Raw genomic sequence first — 19135 nt, 5'->3', positions numbered from 1 at the left:
AATGTTTCTCATTTGAAAATATTTGGACATAAATGTTTTTTTTTTAAATAATAGAAAACAAAATTTGGGAAAATTTGATACTAAATTCGATGAAGCTATATTTCTTGGTTATTCTCTAACAAGAAAAACATATAGAGTTTTTAATCGGAGAACTTTTGAAATAGAAGAATCTATGTATGTTGTCTTTGATGAAATTGTGGACCTTGAGGAAAAACCTCTTGAGTTAAATGATTCAGATGCAAGTGAAGAAGACTTGTAAGAGACAATAAATGAAGAGACAAATAATCCTCAAATTAAAGATTTAGCTAAGACATGGCAACAACCTCAAAGATTATCATTAGACAATGTTATTAGAGATGTCTCATGGCTTAGCTCAATGTTTTTCTTTTCAATTTTCCCAGGAACCCCAAACTTGAACATTTATCAATACCTCATCAAATTTTCTCAACTCAAGGTAAAGATTTTCAAAACATGAATCAGGTTCAAGGTTCAAAGGTTAGAACAAATTGTTCTCTTTTCAGTGAGCGGCGAGTGGTGTTGTCAAACATGGTTTAGCTACATTTTTCACTTTCGATTCACTTTCCACTCAATCCCAATCACAATTAGCACAATTTAATCGGCCCAAACAGTGGCAAATCATGCATAGACAGTACCAATCATCAAAAATCAAGCTTTTTCATCAACATTCATCACAAATCAAGCTTTTGAGAAATTGAAACTTTAGATGGCACGACTTACTTGGTGGAAGACAAAAATTCAATGGATAATGCTCAGACAAATGGAAGAAAATGAAGCTCCTAGCTGTCACACTCTAAAACCCCAAACTCCAAATGGTGCAAAAATGGTAGAGAGCTAGGGTTCTTGGTGGAAGGATGAGGGGAAAGTGAGGAGAGGACTTGGGAGAAGTGTTTAAGCAAGCATCTAGATTATTCATTTAATAGATGCTTCTATGATTCTATATTGTCCGTTATATAATGTTCAGACGTTCTTTCTTATAACCACTCGAGAATGTGATTTTATTCTCTACATGATATATCTATGTTTTTCCTTTTTTTTATTCTCTACGTGATATATTTATGTTCTTTCTTTTTCTTAGACACTTGATTACTCAAAATTATTTGGTTTAATATTATTTGTTAAATTTCAAAACCAAATATACTTCAAACGATTCATTCTCTTTCTAGACAATCTAATCTTAACAAAACAGAAACGTATGACACTCAAACCTTGTGCCTAAGTGACAATGTGCAACTGGTTTACACAGAAATATTGCATTAATTACAAATAGAGGATATCTAATTTCTGTAACTTTGACATTCAAACATTCCTAATCAATCTACATTAAATATATGATATTTATTCCTGATTCTCAACAGAATTAATTTTGGCATTACCCTACGTTAACCAGGCATTATTAGCATTAGACATTTTAACAAATAACTGAAGGAATATTGCAGAATCATTTTAAACACACTTGACAAAAGAAGATACAAGATCTTATCATATCACTGTATGCTGCCTTAAAATTTTCGTATACGAGATATACAAAAAGGTTAATTTTGAGATGCAGGTGTGTCGGACAAACTTTGGTCAACGTAAAAAATATATTGCAATCACCATCTGCTCTCGATGTGAGAAGTAATGGTACTGAATCAATTGGAATCGAGCGGGTTCATCAGAAAAAATACTAATCGCTCGCCAATCCAGTAAGGCCATTGCTCACAGAAATGCCCAGAGGAAATGACCTACTGTGTATTCTTTGTTTCGAAGCAGGTTCTTTGTCATTTGAAGAAATGAGACCAACTTTCTTTGTTATTATGGTCGATTTCTCAGCTGTGTCACTAGTTGTAGCAATGAATTGTAAACCCTGAAACATGTACTAAAAATAAGTACGCAAGTATGACTAGAAGTGGAAAAACTTGAACTTAAAAATGCCGTAGCTGATTAACCTTGAGTGATTTTTTCTCAAGTGTCGTTACTGTACAAGTTGTCGGTTCTGCAATATCCTATGAAATCAGTCAAAATCAAGGATCAGATATTTGCACAAGAAATCACAAAAAAAAAAATTCCTTGTTTACAGAACTCTTAATCACTGACAGAAGAATTGTGTATTAATCCGAAACTAGAAGTCTTATATCATAAAAACCATTCTGCTTTCCTCACAATTTTATAGACTGGATAAGGCAATAAATGGGATAAAACACAAGTGAAGATGAAAAATATAACCTTGTAACCATTTGGTCTGTCGTTAAATCCATCAGCAAATTGGCACAAATACCAGAGGCCTGAATTGGTCATGTCCTGCACGATAACAAGGGAAATATATAAATATTTCTGAGAAAACTTGCTAGAATGTAACCTATGCCTGCAATAATAAATTTATAACCTGCTTGCCCTCAACAAGTTCGAGTTTCCCTTCCTATCAAGTTGATTAATTAAGTCAAGTTAGAACATCAACAAGAGGACAATTTCAGTCGATTGGATGCTTAAAAAAAGAAAAGAAAGTGACTCCAGTTTACCAGCCCAGAAATCATGTTGTGTATAACTTCAATATCAAATCCAATCTGAGAAAGGTTTGACTTTACTTCATTCACCTGCGTACAAAAAAAATAAAATAAATAGATAAATAAATAAATTTGGAATACTTCTGAACACATTAAAAAGAATTTTACCAAAGGAGCTTAACCAACCGCAAAACTCACAGCAAATACAACATTTGAAGGACCAAATAAATCTTTCTTTTCATTAAGGCAACTCCTTATTAATAATACAAAACTATAAATCTCATCCAATTAACTTTGAAGAAAGGTATTTAATATCTAACCAGTGGAAAGGTCAATAGTGAATAACAGCCATAATAAGAAAGAGGCAAACTAAAGTAATTTTGGCAACAAGAGAAAAATCTATAGCTATAATCAAGGCTATATAATGGGTGTATCATTTTTCCACTAGCCTAGCTTCATGTGACCTAATCACAGCCTTCATTGTTGTGTACATCTAATCGCAACAGATTCCATTGCTGCACGATCTCAAACTCTCATCACAGCCTCCATCGTTGTGTTTCCCTTCTATTTCTACATTTGATCAATTTACTTCTATGTGCCTTAATGCACGTAATAGTAATAGCTAAAATAAGAAATGAAGACAAGTTCTAGAGTGCAAGGGAATTGCATAATGTTCATACAACCTATTAATTGAAAGGAAAAAATTATCTCAAATTGTTACGTACGTGAGTACGAAACTTAACCAGAACACCCTCTTTCACACTCAAAGCAAGCAAAAGAATAATGAAAGAATGAAATTGAACAAATGAATTTCTTTTATTGATGGTAATATCTGAATAAACAAAAAGTAAACAATAATTGGAAGCATAACTTCCTTCAATTACATGGGAGCATAACCTCCCTCACAGGAACATAGTTGCCTGTCAACAAACTTAATAATCCAAATCATAACCCTAACACTAGACCCCAGCTCTATTTATTATTTATACTAACTATTCCTCTAGAATATATTTATATTTAATATAAATTTCCTCCGTATATCTCCCTAGAATATATCCTTATTTAATATAAATATTTTATACTGAATATTGCTCTGGGATATATCTTTATTTACTATAAATAGGTCATATTGAATATTTCCCTTGAATATAACTCTATTTACTATAATTACTTTCCCCCATCTTCACCAATACCAGTTAGGACCGCAACTCTCCAACCGATCGGTTACAACTCTTCACCCTGCCTCCTACCGTTTGGCTTGCTTCCCCTTGCCTCCTACCATTCTGTTTGTGTGCCTTTGCCTCCTACCGTTTGACTTGCTTCACTCTACCTCCAACCGTTCGGCTTGCTTCCCCCTGCCTGATATCGTTCGGCTTGCATACCCCTACCTCTTACCATTCGGCTTGCCTACCCCTGCCTCCTATCGTTAAGTTTGCGTACCCCTACCTCCTACCATTTGGCTTGCTTCACCTTATCGTTCGGCTTCCCTTCCTCCTATCATATCACCTACTCTTGTAACACAAATGGTCTTAACTTATTAAGACAATCCTAAAATGGAAAGAAAAGCTTAGCCATCTAACTGATGATTCCCCTACAGAAGATGATGTCAAATTCAAGTCATGGGATGAAGACTCCATAATTATGGCATGGTTATGGAACTCAATGGTTCCAGAAATTAGTGTTAAATGTATGTTTCTCAATTCACCAAAAGCAATATGGATTTCAGTAGAGCAAACCTACTCTAAGGCAAAGGATGTTGCACATATTTATGATGTGCAACTAAAATGAATGGCAGCCAAACAAGGCGCTAAAACTATTATGAGTATGCTAATCAACTTAAATCTTTGTGGCCAAATGTTTTGATGATTCAACAATTCTAAGAAAAATACATTGAACAAGGTTGGTAGCTTCCAAGGGAGCTGCTCCAGGATCCCAACTATCCTTCAATTCTCCTTAAACAATATGTCTTTCAACCACTCCTTATACCTAAGGGGATTATCGGTCCAATAAAAGGGAAATTTTGGATTACAATTTTCATCATAAAAATGCGAGCGATTAGCTGGGTTCACCACTACCCTAAAGAATTCATTCTTGAACTTCTTAAAAGATTGGGGATAGGCACCTAGCAAACATGTCCTCGGCCCGCTCACCAAAGATAGCCAGGTAATTGGATCCCTTGACCGTATTAGGTAAAAATGAAGAAATTATTCAGGCGAAGGGGATAAACAAAGAACTTGGCATTCTAATCTAAAGGCTTTAAGGCAACCTCAAATATTTGGATGACGTTGTGTTGGTGCAATATTTAGAAGTTTGAGCACACCCTTTGTAACATCGAAGGGTAACCAGACATGAAGTTGGAGGGAAAAGTTATGTCCACATAAAAGAACTCCTCCTCATTACCCTGTCGGCCATGACAAACATTGTCTATGGCAGTCACCCTCCTAAGTGACACTATGTCCTTTGACACTCCACTCTCAAACACATAAATGCTATTCAACCAAGAATTCAATATTCTTGACCACCTAAATTTGGAAAACTGATTTCTCACTAAGAGATCTATCCACTTGTACCCTTCCTTTTTAGACAGTCGGGACTCGGCATGCTCTTCAGCAGGATTTTCCCTATTCTCAATAATAACCTTCATCTCCACCCCTATGATCCTGGATGATGATGCATCCAATGACACTGAGATCCGACTACTACTACAATTTGATTCCTCCCCATAATGTTTGAGTAGTTAGGTCTTGAAATGATTCACTCTCCTCACGAGATATCGAGAGCAGAGTAATTTTTCAGAACTTGGTGCTCAAATGTGGAAAATGAGACCGTATTTATAGGAAAACTCATGACCCTTCACCTTCCCACTCCTCTCCCTTAACCATTAGATCTCTCTAGATCTGAAGGCCAAGGGTGGCGACTTTGCCCCTTCCAAGCATTGCATAGTTTCTTGTGTAAAATAGACATATCATGCCTCTTCATCTCCCTTCCAACGTCATATCTTATTTGATACTTCATCATTACAAGCTCTTTGTCGCTACGCTTCTCAAGGTTGGGGGCTACAATACCTATAGGGTTAAATAGCCAAAGATACAGTTTTTCTTTGCAAGATGACTACCGAGTACCAACGTCATGATCAACAAGCCAACAAAGACTAAACACCACCTGATACGTCAAAGCTCTTTGTAAGCCTTTAACATGTAGCATGTAAAAGGATTCGTATAGGACCGGTTGTCTGAATACATGTCGAAGTACCAAATCGACATGTACTTGACCCATCCCTATTCGACCAACATAACATCATTCAAGACACTTAATCGCAATGGCCCATGGTTGACTGCGATAATTCAATTCTAGCATGTATTTGGGAAAATGGGTCAAGGCCCATCCAAGTAAAAGCCATAAACAGTAGTATAAATAGAATATCTTACAAGGTATGTTAATTAAGTTCATTAATTACTGCATTTATTTTTTGTTGACGCATTAGGCTGACTTGAGAATCGGAGTATTTTTTAAAGGAGGACGAATACCTTAGAGATTGAAGGTTGGAAGTGTTTGAAGAGTCTTTGGAAGTCTTTGCAGGATACACATTCGACTCTGTAAGAACAATATATAAAGTATTTATTATAATATAATATGATGGTTATTTCTTAAACCGATTTATGTAAAAGATATAAGATTTATTATGTGTGTGATTTTCATTATTTACAAGAGATTTAAAGAGATTTTCTAAGAAACAGGAACATTAAGGTAGGAAAATATATATAATATTTTATGGATATTAGAAGGATCACCTAAAATATCTTAAGAATATCTAGGGTTTTAAGGGTGACAGTGAAACTCATAAATATACATAGTAATAAGTGAGTGCTGCACTTGGATGAGAAAAAGGCATGGCTAAGCAGATTTTAAGGAGAAGTGACGAGTAAGAGGTAAGGGGAGCTTACATTCATTTATTCTTGTTTTCCTTGTTTTCTTTTCTTGCCTTTTTGTTTGTATGAGATGTAGTATTTTGAGTCTAATGATCATAAAGGTCTTGAGGAAGAAGCACAAACACTGGGAGAGTGGTCAATATCGAGAGACATTTGGGACACTCTTTTAGTCATAGGTTTTGCCTTTTTAATAAAGCTTATGGTGGTAAAACAATATTGTGTTTTGTTTACTGAGATTTTCAATAAAATAGGAGTTTAGTTTTATTTTAAATTATGTAATTTGTGTTAATTATAGATTTTAGTAAGCAAAAAGTTGAGGTGTTACAAACAGTATTATTGATCTATGTCGATTATTATATTGTTACTGGGAATGACGAAAGGGAACAACAAAGGTTGAGTCAATGTCTTGCCCAAGAATTTAAATCAAGAATTTAGGAAACCTAAAATATTTTTTGGGGATTGAAGTAACCCATTTCAAAAAAGAGATCTACATATCTCAACAAATATATATTATTGACTTGTTATGCAAACTGTTGAGAAGTGGACTTTAAGCCTAACTCAACCCACAAAACCGGTTTTTAAGGTGAGTTTTGTATCCACTTATATATTATAAATTGACCTTATCTCTAGTCGATATGAGACTTCCAACACAAACCAACACATACACATGTTGATCCAAATATAAAGTTGGGATGTGTAAAGGATATATTGTTATGGATAAAAAGAAGTACCAAAGACTTGCGGAAAGACTTATTTATCTATCTCACACTAAGCCAAATATTGCTTTAGTTGTTAGCCTAATTGGTCAATTTATGCACCGCCCAAAGGAAACACAAACACATTTTTACAAGTTGCTCTTGGAATTGTCCAGTATTTGAAAGGGAAGCTGGGAAGATGAATTGTGTTCAAACCATACAAGAATGCTAGTCTTGAGATACAAATGCAGATTATGCACAGATTCAGTGGTGGATAAGAAATCAACCTGGACATTGCACCTTCTTTGGTGGATACCTAGTAAATGGGTCCCAATGAGCATGAAGATAGAGAAATTGGGATTTTTCGTGTTTAATAGAGTCAGAGATATCATGGACATTGCACCTTCTTTGGTGGATACCTAGTAAATGGGTCCCAATGAGCATGAAGATAGAGAAATTGGGATTTTTCGTGTTTAATAGAGTCAGAGATATCATGGNCNTTGCACCTTCTTTGGTGGATACCTAGTAAATGGGTCCCAATGAGCATGAAGATAGAGAAATTGGGATTTTTCGTGTTTAATAGAGTCAGAGATATCATGGGTGTGTTTCTTGTTCGAATCGTGATTCAGAGTGTGATACAAATGATACAACTATGATTTGAGATCACAAACGAGTTTTCCTACTATTCGTATCGTGGGGGTTATAAATCGTATTGTATCATGTGATACAAATTGTGTATCATACAATACTACTAGAATCAAACGAAACAAGAATGCTAGTCTTGAGGCAGCATATACAAATGCAGATTATGCAAGTTTAATGGTGGATAGAAGGTAAAGTACTGGACATTGTAGCCTCAACATCAACTTCAACTTCAACCCCACCACATCTAGGCGGAGAAGAAGAGGCCGAGAGAAAAACAAAAGTCAAAACAGAAACCAAGAAGCACGATTACAGCCTTGTCATGTGCCTCAACACTTGTGGTTGTCAGATTGTGCATGTGCGCTGCATGGAGTTGCAGAAGGGAAAGGAAATTAGCAAAAAAGAACAAAGGCGTGATTTCTAAGTTGGTCCCCGTGAGCATGAAGACAGAGAATTTGGGATTTTTCATGTTTGAGACAAAGTCAAGGACATCATGGTACATTTGTTGTTCGAATCACATTTGTTTTTTCTGACAAACATCTCATTCAACTACATAATTCTTCGCCTCAGCCCTCATCTCTTCCCAATCAAATATTGTTTCCACTCTTTTCTAAGTTCTGAAGAAACATAAATGTCCTCCTATTGGTGAATCATAGCATTCATCCAATATGGTAGGAAAATGAATAGGATTCTGAGGAAGCACTAATTTTCCTTCATAGTACAGTTTGTCCTCTTGTAGCTAATATCCTTTGAGACTCTGGATTCACAAACAAGGCTTGAATGATGTCTCATAATTTGCTGTCTTGTTAAACCTCTTGCACCCAATCTTCCAAATCATCAAATTTAAGGATAGTAATTGCCCGAAACATACCTATCCTAGATAAATCATTTGCCGATGTATTCTCTGTGTCATGTATTAGATCTCGAAGTCGTATCCAATCAATCTGGCAACCCATTTGAATTTCTCTTCACTAAGTAAAAATGTTGGTCATTGAGAAACTTCGAGCTTTTTTTATTTGTGAGTATCACAAGGTATCGCCCTAACAGGTAGTGCTGACATTTCTGCACCAATCGCCATTTGAGCTCTTTGAGCTCTTTCTAACAACCCTTGACTAAAAAATGCTAAAGATCTTCCTTTCTGAAGCAGAACAGCTGGATGCATCCGTCTCTATCAAAAATGGTTGGGAAAAATTTTATATGGCAAATATATGTAACCTTGATACTACAAATTTTACTTGTTCAAAGGGGGTTTGTACTGTACTTGACCAAATAATGTCATCTTTTTCTAGTAGCTAAGTCACTAGCTTAGCAATCTTGCCATAATCCTTTACAAATTTGCAATACTAACCCTTGAGTCCAAGGAAACCTCACGAACTCTTAACATCCCTTGGTGCTAACCCATGAAGACATTGTGTCTACCTTCTTAAATCAATTGTGAACCCTTCTTCTGATATTACACGACCTAAATATTCTAGATTGTGTTGACCCAAGTTACATTTCTTTTTGTTTAACTTGAACTGATTTTCATCCACCACCTCCAAAACATGTTCTAGGTACTGCATATGTGAGCGAATGACAATATTGAAGATTAGTTTATCATTGAAGAAAGCCAACAGGAACTTCTACTGAAACGATTTGAGAATTTCATTCACAAGTGACTGAAAGGTCGAGGGGGTCATTTGTTAACCCACTCATGAGTCCTAAAAGTCGTTTTCAGAATGTCTTTTTCCCTGCATTTTGATCTAGTAGTAACCCAATTTTAAATCTAATTTGGAAAATATCTCAGCACCTCCTAACTCATCAAGCAGCACATCTATTACCAGAATAGTAAACTTTTAGGTACTGTTATCTTGTTTAAGGCCTTATAATCTGCACAAAACTGCCAACTCCCATCTTTCTCATTCACCAAAACAATGGAGTTGGACCTCTTCCATCTCTAACCGTTGACTTTGTTCTTTATGTGCCTAACTGCGGATTTAATAGCTGTGTGTCACTCAATTAACTAAATTTCATGACATTATCTTCACCTTCACTAAAAACGTTACCTCCCAGAATAGTATATCAAGATGGACAATTTGACTTCAGATGTAAGTTGTATGGTCTATGTTTCTTATGGAGATATTTATACACCAAAACAAACATATTGAATCGTCATAACTATTCATGATTTTCTTTAACTGAAGCATTTAGTCTTAATGCTTGATGCACACAAGAAGACAAATCAAGAGTGGTCATTTGATCCTATTTTATTGAGCTAGGAATTTCTTTTGATTAAACATTTCTTTAATGAATTACCTTAACACTTTTAATTATCTAGGAAAAAAGAAAATCCATTTTCCCTTACATCATTTGATATTTGTTGACCCAACTCATTATGCTCTTCCAACTTCAAGTCAAGACCTTCCAACCTCTTTGTAAGATGCCTTTTTGTTGACTGCACATATTAAATAACAAAAATTCATCGGTAACACTCAAAAGATGAAAAATGTTCATGTAGGAAAATAGGAATGCTAACACAAATTACTTACTGCCAATGTTTCATGTACATTTTCTAATTGCTTTGACACAATTGCTACAGCATTAACCATATTCCTCTTTGTCACAAACATTACATCAGAAAATGACCATCCCTACATGCGGCAAGAAATATATGGGTTTAGTCAACATCATCACATTATATGTTGATTCCTAAATAAATGTACCTGTTATGGAAATGTGATACGATTATCACTTACCCTCCACCACATATAACAATATCCCATAGCTCCTATTGCAGCAGCAGGTAGTAAGTAAGAGCCAATACCCCCTATGTTCAAACATTAACATCAACATATATAGTGAACAAGAACTTGTATTTATAAAGAAAGGAAAAAAGAAAAAAGAAAAATACGTGATAGTAAAATCATGATTACACAAGTTGCCTGCACAAGGCCAGAAGATTGAGAATGTCCAAAACCACATCAATATGTAACAAAGGAAATCAATATCAATCACCGAGGTCTTTCTGTGGTTATCTATCTCGCCAAAGACCCAGACTCATTCACTCCATTTTTCTTTGTCTCTATGTGTTAGGGTATGAGGAGGAAGGTAATCGTAAGGGCTGGAAAGCATATGAAAAGGAGAAGAAGGTATAAGAGAGAGAGAAGGAGACCGAACAGTTTACAAAGAGGAGCAAGCAGGCCGAATGGTGGAAGACTGGAGAGCAAGCTGACCAAACGGTAGGCAAGTGGGGACGACCAGGCCGAACGGTTAGAAGCAGTGAGGAAGCATCCTAACTGCCACAACAGTTAGGGTAGGCTGGAAGATAATCAGAGTAATAAGGAAGATATTCTAAAAGGATATTCTGGAGAATTTAATTAGAGTAATCAAAGTCATATCTTAGGATATTATTCAGTACAATATAACTATAGTAAATAAATATACAGTCCAAAGAAATATACAATATATAATATTTATAATTAATGATAGATACTAGGGGATATTACAGGAGATATTTACATTAAGTATAGATATATTCTAGAGAGATATTATAGTATAAATAAGGCTAGAGTCTAGGGTTAAGGGTATGTTTTTGATTTGTGAGTTTTGTAAGAGAGGTTATGCTCTGAGGTAACTGACGGAGATCCTGCTCCCAGTTATTAGAAATAGTTGATGGAGGTTATGCTTCCAATTATTGTTTACTTTTGTTTATTCATACACTACCATCAATAAAAGCGATTCATTTGTTCAATTCCATTGTTTCATTATTCTTTTGCTTGTTTTGAGTGTGTGAGATATTGTTCTAGTTACGTTCTCTACTCGGATACGTAACACTATGATTTGTCACTATATCCTTCTCAACAAGTTACTATTTGTAAAGATTTTTTAACATTTTTGTTGAGTGTTTATACGTATATAGTATGAAAAAAAATTCAAAATAGAAGTCATCTCACTGAGTGCTATACTGTCGTAGCATTATTTGGGTCAGCCATGCGCCACTACCAAGGAATGATAAATATGGTGTAAACATGTTAACATCAACTGTTATCAAACAAGGAAATTTGAATTAATAAGTACTGCATAAGGGATGATTAATAATTCTTTAAGAAATAAGTAGACAGACTTAACTGGTAAATTTGGATTTGGTTGAGTGAAGCTATCTTGGAAAAACCCAAAAGCATGCATTTTATAACTTAAAGTTAGCAGTTTCCTTGACGAATGGTTAAAAGAAATAGATTTTAAAAGGTTAAGGCCCTATTTAGATAAACTCTTCAATAAGCACTTGTAAAAATAAGAAGGAAAAATAAATTAAGCTTCTCCCATAAGTTTAAAAACTAATTTAAATTCCAAAAGCTATTTACCTTAAGCTTACACTTTTGTTTACTTATAGGAGAAGATGAATTCAGTCTACAATCTTATTTTCATTTTCTATTAAACTCTTGAATTGTATCCAATTAAGGCCTAAGTCTGTATTAGTAACTTCATTAAGCCTAAGAAAATTATCATTAATAATTCTTATACAATGTAAAGTGAGAAGAAAATCTACAAAGAAAATGAGCATTGTTGGTCAACTTAGCATCATAATCACGAAGCCGATCAGGAAACATGTTTACATAAAACGTTACTCAGTAGCATTCTATCGTAGATTCATCGAGGTCTAAAATGTAAATTATTATATCCTCTGATGTTTAATATCACCACTGAAGAAAGAAAATACCCAAATTTGCAACAGAATCCAGTGTAAGTACCAGAAGAAGAAGAATTCGCATTGAAGATCACAGGGCGAGACAAAGTTAACTCCCTAATCTCATGTGCTAGCTGCCGAATCTGAGCTTAAAATACACGGTTAAAGAAACAATTCAATAAGGTGTGTGGCAGAGAAACAGAAAAGAATTACGAGTATCATGACATGACAAATACACACCTGTGCAGCAATAAGCGCAGCGTCGTATCTGCCAGGTAAAATCTCAGCATCGTCGACGCCCTTGAGTAACTCCTGAAGCTGTGCGATGAGACCAGATAACTGGCCACTCCTCAGCAAAACAGAACCACTCAAACCTAACGAAGAAGCAAAAGCAAAACAAGTTAATTGATAAAGGAGTTGATAATAAACCCAATCACTCCCTTACCGGCTCCAACCAGAATGAGAACCTTGGAGCTGTTTACGCCTGCTTGCAACGCCATGCTATTCTCCAACCCTCTTCGTCTCAAATTGTGTACGACCGACCAATTCTGACTTTTGCCTTGGCCTACTCTTTCTATTCAACAGAAAGGACTAAATTTCAATTCGATTTTCTTAGCACGAACATATTAATCAAGCCTGACGTCAATTTAAAAATAAATATTAAGTACAAAAATAAATAAGAAAATTATGATTATTTGACCAAAGTTATACTATTTCAATAAATTTCGTCGGGAATATATTTATAATAATAAAAACAACGTAAATAAATAAATCATTTTTTAAAACTAAAATTCGCTTTTATATACTAAAACTAAAATTTACTTTTTTCCTTTACAAATTATGTATAAATTAAGTTATGACGTGATAATTAGAATCCATCCCACAATAAGTGAGATGATGAAATTTTTGTAAATAAAATAGAATATTAAACTATTAAAATTTTGAAGAATTTAGATATTATTTTTAAATTTTTAAGATGAAAAGATTAAAACTTAATAAATTGTCACAAGATAGCGCAGTGTGAAAGCTTACTTTAATTAAAAAATAAATAAAAACATGGTGAATTGTGAAAGCTTACTTTAATAATTGCAAAATGACAATAGCATAATTAAAGGTGGTTTAATCTTTACGCTTTTGTTATGTTTATATATTTATATTTTTGCTATGTTATGCATCTTTAGACTCCCATTATGAAGACTAATATCGCAAATCCTATTTAGAAGTTGGTTTGTGATTAAGAACTGTGATAACGGTGCAGTTTTAGTAGAGGTTTGAGACCCTCTTTGCAATTGGAGTCAATTTGTACTTTTTTTTTTGTTGTTGCTCCAGTTTTATCGTGACTTCTTGTATTTTCTTGTACATAACTTTTTTTTTTTCATTTATGTAGTATGAGGAGGTGGCCAGTCGGTTGGAAGTGAGGTACAAGGGGTAAAAGAAGACCGATCGGTCCAGTTGTAAGGATAAGTAGTGAAAGAACAGTGTAAGGTAACGTTAAAAGGTAATTAATAGTAGTGTAAATAGCTTTAATAGGCGAATATTACATAAGAAGAAACAAAAGACATAGTATTTATGAGCAGTTAATGCTAATCGTTGGATCTAATACCTATAAATATAGCATTAATGATCAAGTAAACCTACCTTATGTCTAATCACATTCACTTGGACCTCCTTGAGACCTATCTGACTTGAGTGTCGAAGTGTTTCTTGCAAGTCACAATCGTTCGGTGTTAAAGAGAAGGCTTTCAGTAGGTGTTGGAAGATCGGCGGATAGAAGAGAAACTTTGAGTGTCTTCAGTCTCGAATCCCATTACCGAAACATTTTGGCGCCCACAGTAGGGCCCGAGAGTGTGTGAACAACCCAAGTAAGATCACAATGGCAGGAGAGCTTCATTTGCAATTGCTTCAGGAGATGCAAAGGTAGATGCAAGAAATGAGGGCGGAGATGGCGTCCTTAAGGGCCGAGCGGGGCAATGGGTTAAGAGGGCAGATCGCGTGTTCGTTGAACGATGAAGTTGTTGATCTAGAAAATGCTAGGGAAAGCAGTCATGCAGCTCAGGAAAGTGGGGCGCGGGCGGTTACACATGCCTCGAGAGGGGGTGCTCAGGACGGAAGAGATGGAGAGAACATAGTGGGGAATGAGGCTGGGGGTTAAGTCGGTCACAATGCTCAACATCAAAACCAAAATCTAAACCATGGTCAACGCCCAGTTAACCAGCCGGGGATTGTTGAGCATCTTGATCAAGCGGATGGGCTTCACCCCTTCACGGCAGATGTTATGAAAGCACTTGTGCCGGAGAATAAGGTGTTTTCAGCAATGGAGAAATATGGAGGTTTAACAGATCCTGTGAAGCATCTTCGTTCTTTAATAAATGTTATGGCGATGTACTCTTCTGACGAACTAGTTTGGTGTAGAGTTTTTTCTTTGTCGTTGAAGGATGATGCACTAGATTGGTTTCACTCGTTGCAGCCCAGGACAATAGATGGATTCGCTACGTTGAGACAGTTGTTCAGTCAGCAGTATGCATCAAACAGAACTCAGGGCTTAACATATACAACTTTAGTGAGAATGAAGCAAGGGAAGGAGGAGACCCTCAAGATGTTTATGGATAGATTTAATCGGACGACGCGACAAGTGAGGAACGTTGATCAAAGGTTGATAGTGAGCGCCTTGACAACCGCTTTGAGGCTAGGGCTGTTTGTTGACTATGTCTATGTGGAGGAATCTCAGACGATGGTCGAGTTACAAAATAGACTCGCGAGTTTCATCCGAATTGAAAAAGGTCGCGCTTATCAAAGAGGGTAGAGAGAGGAAGCTGGGCCGGCGGTTAAACTGGGTCGGGAAAGAAGGGGAGAAAGAAGGGTGTTCGAGAGAGAAGAAGGGGAAAGCGGGCAGAGAAATATGGATCTTCCCAGGGTCCCTCAGTATGTTCATTACACACTGTTGAACGCTCCTAGGGCAAGAGTAATGGAGGAAGCTTTGAGAGCTGATTTGCTAACTGTGGCCCGGTCAACAACGCCCTGAGGCGCTGACGAACGCAAACATTGTCGGTATCACCAAAACATGGGGCATACTACAGATGATTGTATTACCTTGAAGGATAAGTTGGAAAGTTAGGTGCAGGCTGGGCATTTGCGGAGGTTTGTACAAGATCATAGGCAAGGTAACCCGAGTGCGGGAGGACGTCCGCCTAGAAGAAATAATAATCAAAGCAAGGGGAATCCAACAGGAGCCGATCAGTGTAGCATAAGTAGGAGTAGGGAAAGACCATTACGGGGAGTTATTAATACGATTTCCGGAGGATTTGCTGGTAGAGGACCTTCTTCGGCAACACGGAAACGACATTTGAGAAACTTGCATAATGTCAACCGGGCGGAGATAGCACGCATGTCCATGTCGCCGATTACCTTTTCAGACAAAGATTTTCACGCATCTGATCCCAACCAGGATGATCCCATGGTTATAACTGTTAAGTCTCTGGCAAGAGTACTAGATCGTTATCAAGTAATATAAAACGGGTAAGTCCGAGTATCGTTTTCCTAAAGGACTCTTAAGCCTTAACTTTCATGTAAATTAATCTTATAAGACTTGTAGAGAAATAAATCTTGTGGGTTGAATGCAAGGAACTAAAATAAATATGCACATGCAAGTGATTCGATTGACAAGAAAAAGATATGGATGAATGGAGTTGTTAGGGTTTACAATTTCATCTTATCTACTCTCTTTTATCTACTCTTCTTATTTAATTCACTTTATTATCTAATTGTCATGCAAACTTTCTTAGTCTAGCCTAAACCCGATCCCTCGGCGAAAAGAGTCTATTACTAATTACTGGCTTACTATCCCTAGTCTCACCTAGTAATTAGCAATGCATTATATACAAAAGCAAAATACAATTGATTGTCCTACCCTTATCCCTAGGCGGTATTGCTTAATCAAGGAATTTTCTATCAGTTCATGACTTCCCCGTACGTCCTTGTATTGACAAAGGCAAATATCTTTATATCGAATGAGTTAAACGGTAAAAGCTTTAAGCATAGATAAGAAACCCAACAATTGATAATCAAAGCATATGCAAGCATATAAATAAATAAGAATTTCAATAAAAGAGAGTTTCAAAAGATTACATTGTTCCCCAACAACAAAGGGTTTAGTTCACCATGGACATGGTGAAACTAGATGAAATTCAATGAAAGAATGGAAGAATACACCCTAAATTTGGTAGATTGGAGCCTAAGCATCCAAGGAACCTCCTCCAATGAGTGTAGAAGTGCTCTGGACATCTCTTCTGCCAAAAGAATACAATTTGAATCGCACTGAAGCTATTTATAGAGCATAAAAGTAACAGAATTTAAGCCCAACCCCACCAGACAACCGCTCAGCATCTAATTTAACCGTTGAGCGGTTTCTCTCTAGTCGCACCATCGCTCAGCGGTCAGTTTCACAACTGAGCGATTTGCCTCTAGTCGCTTTAGACGCTCAGCTTCACCGCTTGGACGCCAAATAATGGTTGTTCCCTTGAATAGGACGCTCAGCGTTGGATTTTAACGTTGAGTGGTGCATAGACTCTTTTTTTCTTCCTTTTTCTCCTTCTTTCTTGATTCTAAGACCTTCCTACTTCACTTCCATCTTCAATTCCCATCAAAACCCTGCAAAACAATGCAAAACAAGCATAATATCTCTAAAAACAACTTTTGACTCTCATGTGACTCAACTTAAGTGTTTTGCTTGATTTTAAGCTCATTCTAAGCCACAAAGGGTGTGTTTTGATATCAAATTTAAGCATGAAAATAACGGTTTTTAGACCGTTATCAATAACGGCCATAATCACTCGGTACAGTATAAGGTTTTAGTGGATCAGGGTAGTTCAACTAATATCCTATATTGGAAGATGTTCCAACAAATGGACATACCAAACGACATGATCATGTCGTTCCACGAACAAATATTGGGGTTTGCAGGTGAACGGATGGACACGAGGGGTTATGTTGACCTCGAGATGAGTTTAAGGGCGGAGAGGAATGCGAGGGAGATTAAAGTAAGATTCTTGTTAGTGGAAGCTAACACTTCATATAATGTGTTGCTTGGGTGACCGTGCTTAAACGCTTTTAGAGCTATTGTCTCCACTCCTCACTTAACTTTTAAGTACCCCTTTGAGGATGGAAGGGTATGTGTTGTTCGAGCATATCAAAAGATGGCTCGCGAATGTTATGCCGTGGGATTGAAGGTAAAGCCTTTAGTTACCAAGTCATATGAGAATCAGTCGGAGGTAGCTATGGTTGAGCTGGATCCTAGAACTAACACAGATGATCGGGTGGAACCGTTAGGAGAAGTGCAGCCTTTCCTTTTAGGAAAGAAGGACCGAGTCACTATGGTGGGACGGAGCCTGACTGATGATCAAGCTCGGGAGGTCGATAGGTATTAATTCAAAATAAAGATTTGTTCGCGTAGACTGCAGCTGATATGCCTGAGATTAATCCTGATGTGATTTCCCACAAGTTGTATTTGTTTAAAGACGCACGACTGCTCTCACAAAAGAAGAGAAGGTTGGGAACTGAGAAGAGAGGAGCGGTGGATAAGGACGTTCATAAGTTGTTGGAGGCTGAATTTATTAAAGAAATAAAGTATATCACTTGGTTGTCGAATGTGGTAATGGTGAAAAAGTCCAACGGCAAATGGAAGATGTGCACGGATTTTACAGACCTGAACAAGGCTTGCCCAAAAGACACATACCTTCTTCCTAGTATTGACGTGTTGGTTGATGGAGTATCGGGGTATGAAATTCTTAGTTTCCTGGACGCATATTTGAGATACAATCAAATTCCCATGTATCGTCCAAATAGTGAAAAAATTGCTTTTATAACTGAATGAGCTACATATTGTTATGACGTTATGTCGTTCGACCTGAAGAATGCTAGAGCAACCTATCAGCGGCTAATGGACAAAGTATTCCAGCAGCAGATTGAGAGGTGTATGGAGGTGTATGTGGACAATATGGAGGTAAGAAGTCGATCAGTAGAAGAGCATGTGAAAGATCTGGAGGAGGTATTTGGACAAGTACGAAAGTTTGAAATGCGTTTGAATCCATCCAAGTGTACTTTTGGGGTTCAAGCTGGGAAATTTCTAGGCTTCATGTTGATCGCTCGAGGCATAAAAGCAAATCCCTACAAGTGTAGAGCAGTGTTGGAGATGAGAAGTCCATAGAACTTAAAGGACGTGCAGAGGTTGGTGGGGCGTTTGACATCTTTATCTCGGTTTATCCCCGACTGGCTGAATGCATAAAACCCATCCTAAAAGTGATGAAGAAGGATGCGCAGGGATGTTGGAGCGACCACTGTGAGAAAGCTTTCGGGGAGGTTAAGGAAATTCTCACTGAGCCACCCATTATAGGACGACCAAAACCGAGTTATGACTTGTAGATCTTCTTGGTAGCTTCTGACAAGGCCATTAGTGCATCATTGGTGTAGGAGATTCCTAAGTTTAAATTGATTTATTTTGTAAGCAGGACTCTCAAAGATGCAGAAATCCGATACCAGCAATTGGAGAAAGTGGCATTATCTTTGTTGTATGCAGCTCGGCATCTTAGGCCATATTTCCAAAAACATCAGGTAGTGGTACAGACTGACTATCCAATTACAAAAATCCTGTGAAAACCTGACTTAGCTTGAAGGATGATAGGATGGTCGGTGGAGCTCTCAGAGTTT

At 36.8% G+C, this 19135-nt stretch overlaps 1 protein-coding gene across 1 annotated transcript; it reads right to left on the bottom strand.

Moving 5' to 3' along the window:
- Positions 1–1382: 1382 nt before the first annotated feature.
- LOC106774449 lies at positions 1383–13032 on the bottom strand. The gene is made up of 11 exons (XM_014661448.2): positions 12879–13032; positions 12674–12807; positions 12498–12576; positions 10506–10576; positions 10299–10400; positions 10115–10204; positions 2520–2594; positions 2387–2419; positions 2227–2301; positions 1950–2006; positions 1383–1867 (listed from the first exon to the last, which is right to left on the bottom strand). The coding sequence occupies exons 1-11, from the start codon at positions 12931–12933 to the stop codon at positions 1688–1690; spliced, it is 951 nt and encodes a 316-aa protein (XP_014516934.1). The 5' UTR covers positions 12934–13032; the 3' UTR covers positions 1383–1687.
- Between the last annotated feature and the right edge of the window lie 6103 nt (positions 13033–19135).

The sequence above is a fragment of the Vigna radiata genome, chromosome 10, assembly GCF_000741045.1.
Source record: "Vigna radiata var. radiata cultivar VC1973A chromosome 10, Vradiata_ver6, whole genome shotgun sequence".
Classification (NCBI taxonomy): Eukaryota; Viridiplantae; Streptophyta; class Magnoliopsida; order Fabales; family Fabaceae; genus Vigna; species Vigna radiata.
The sequence above is the reverse complement of the archived record's forward strand: the minus strand, read 5'-3'. Positions and strand labels throughout refer to the sequence as shown.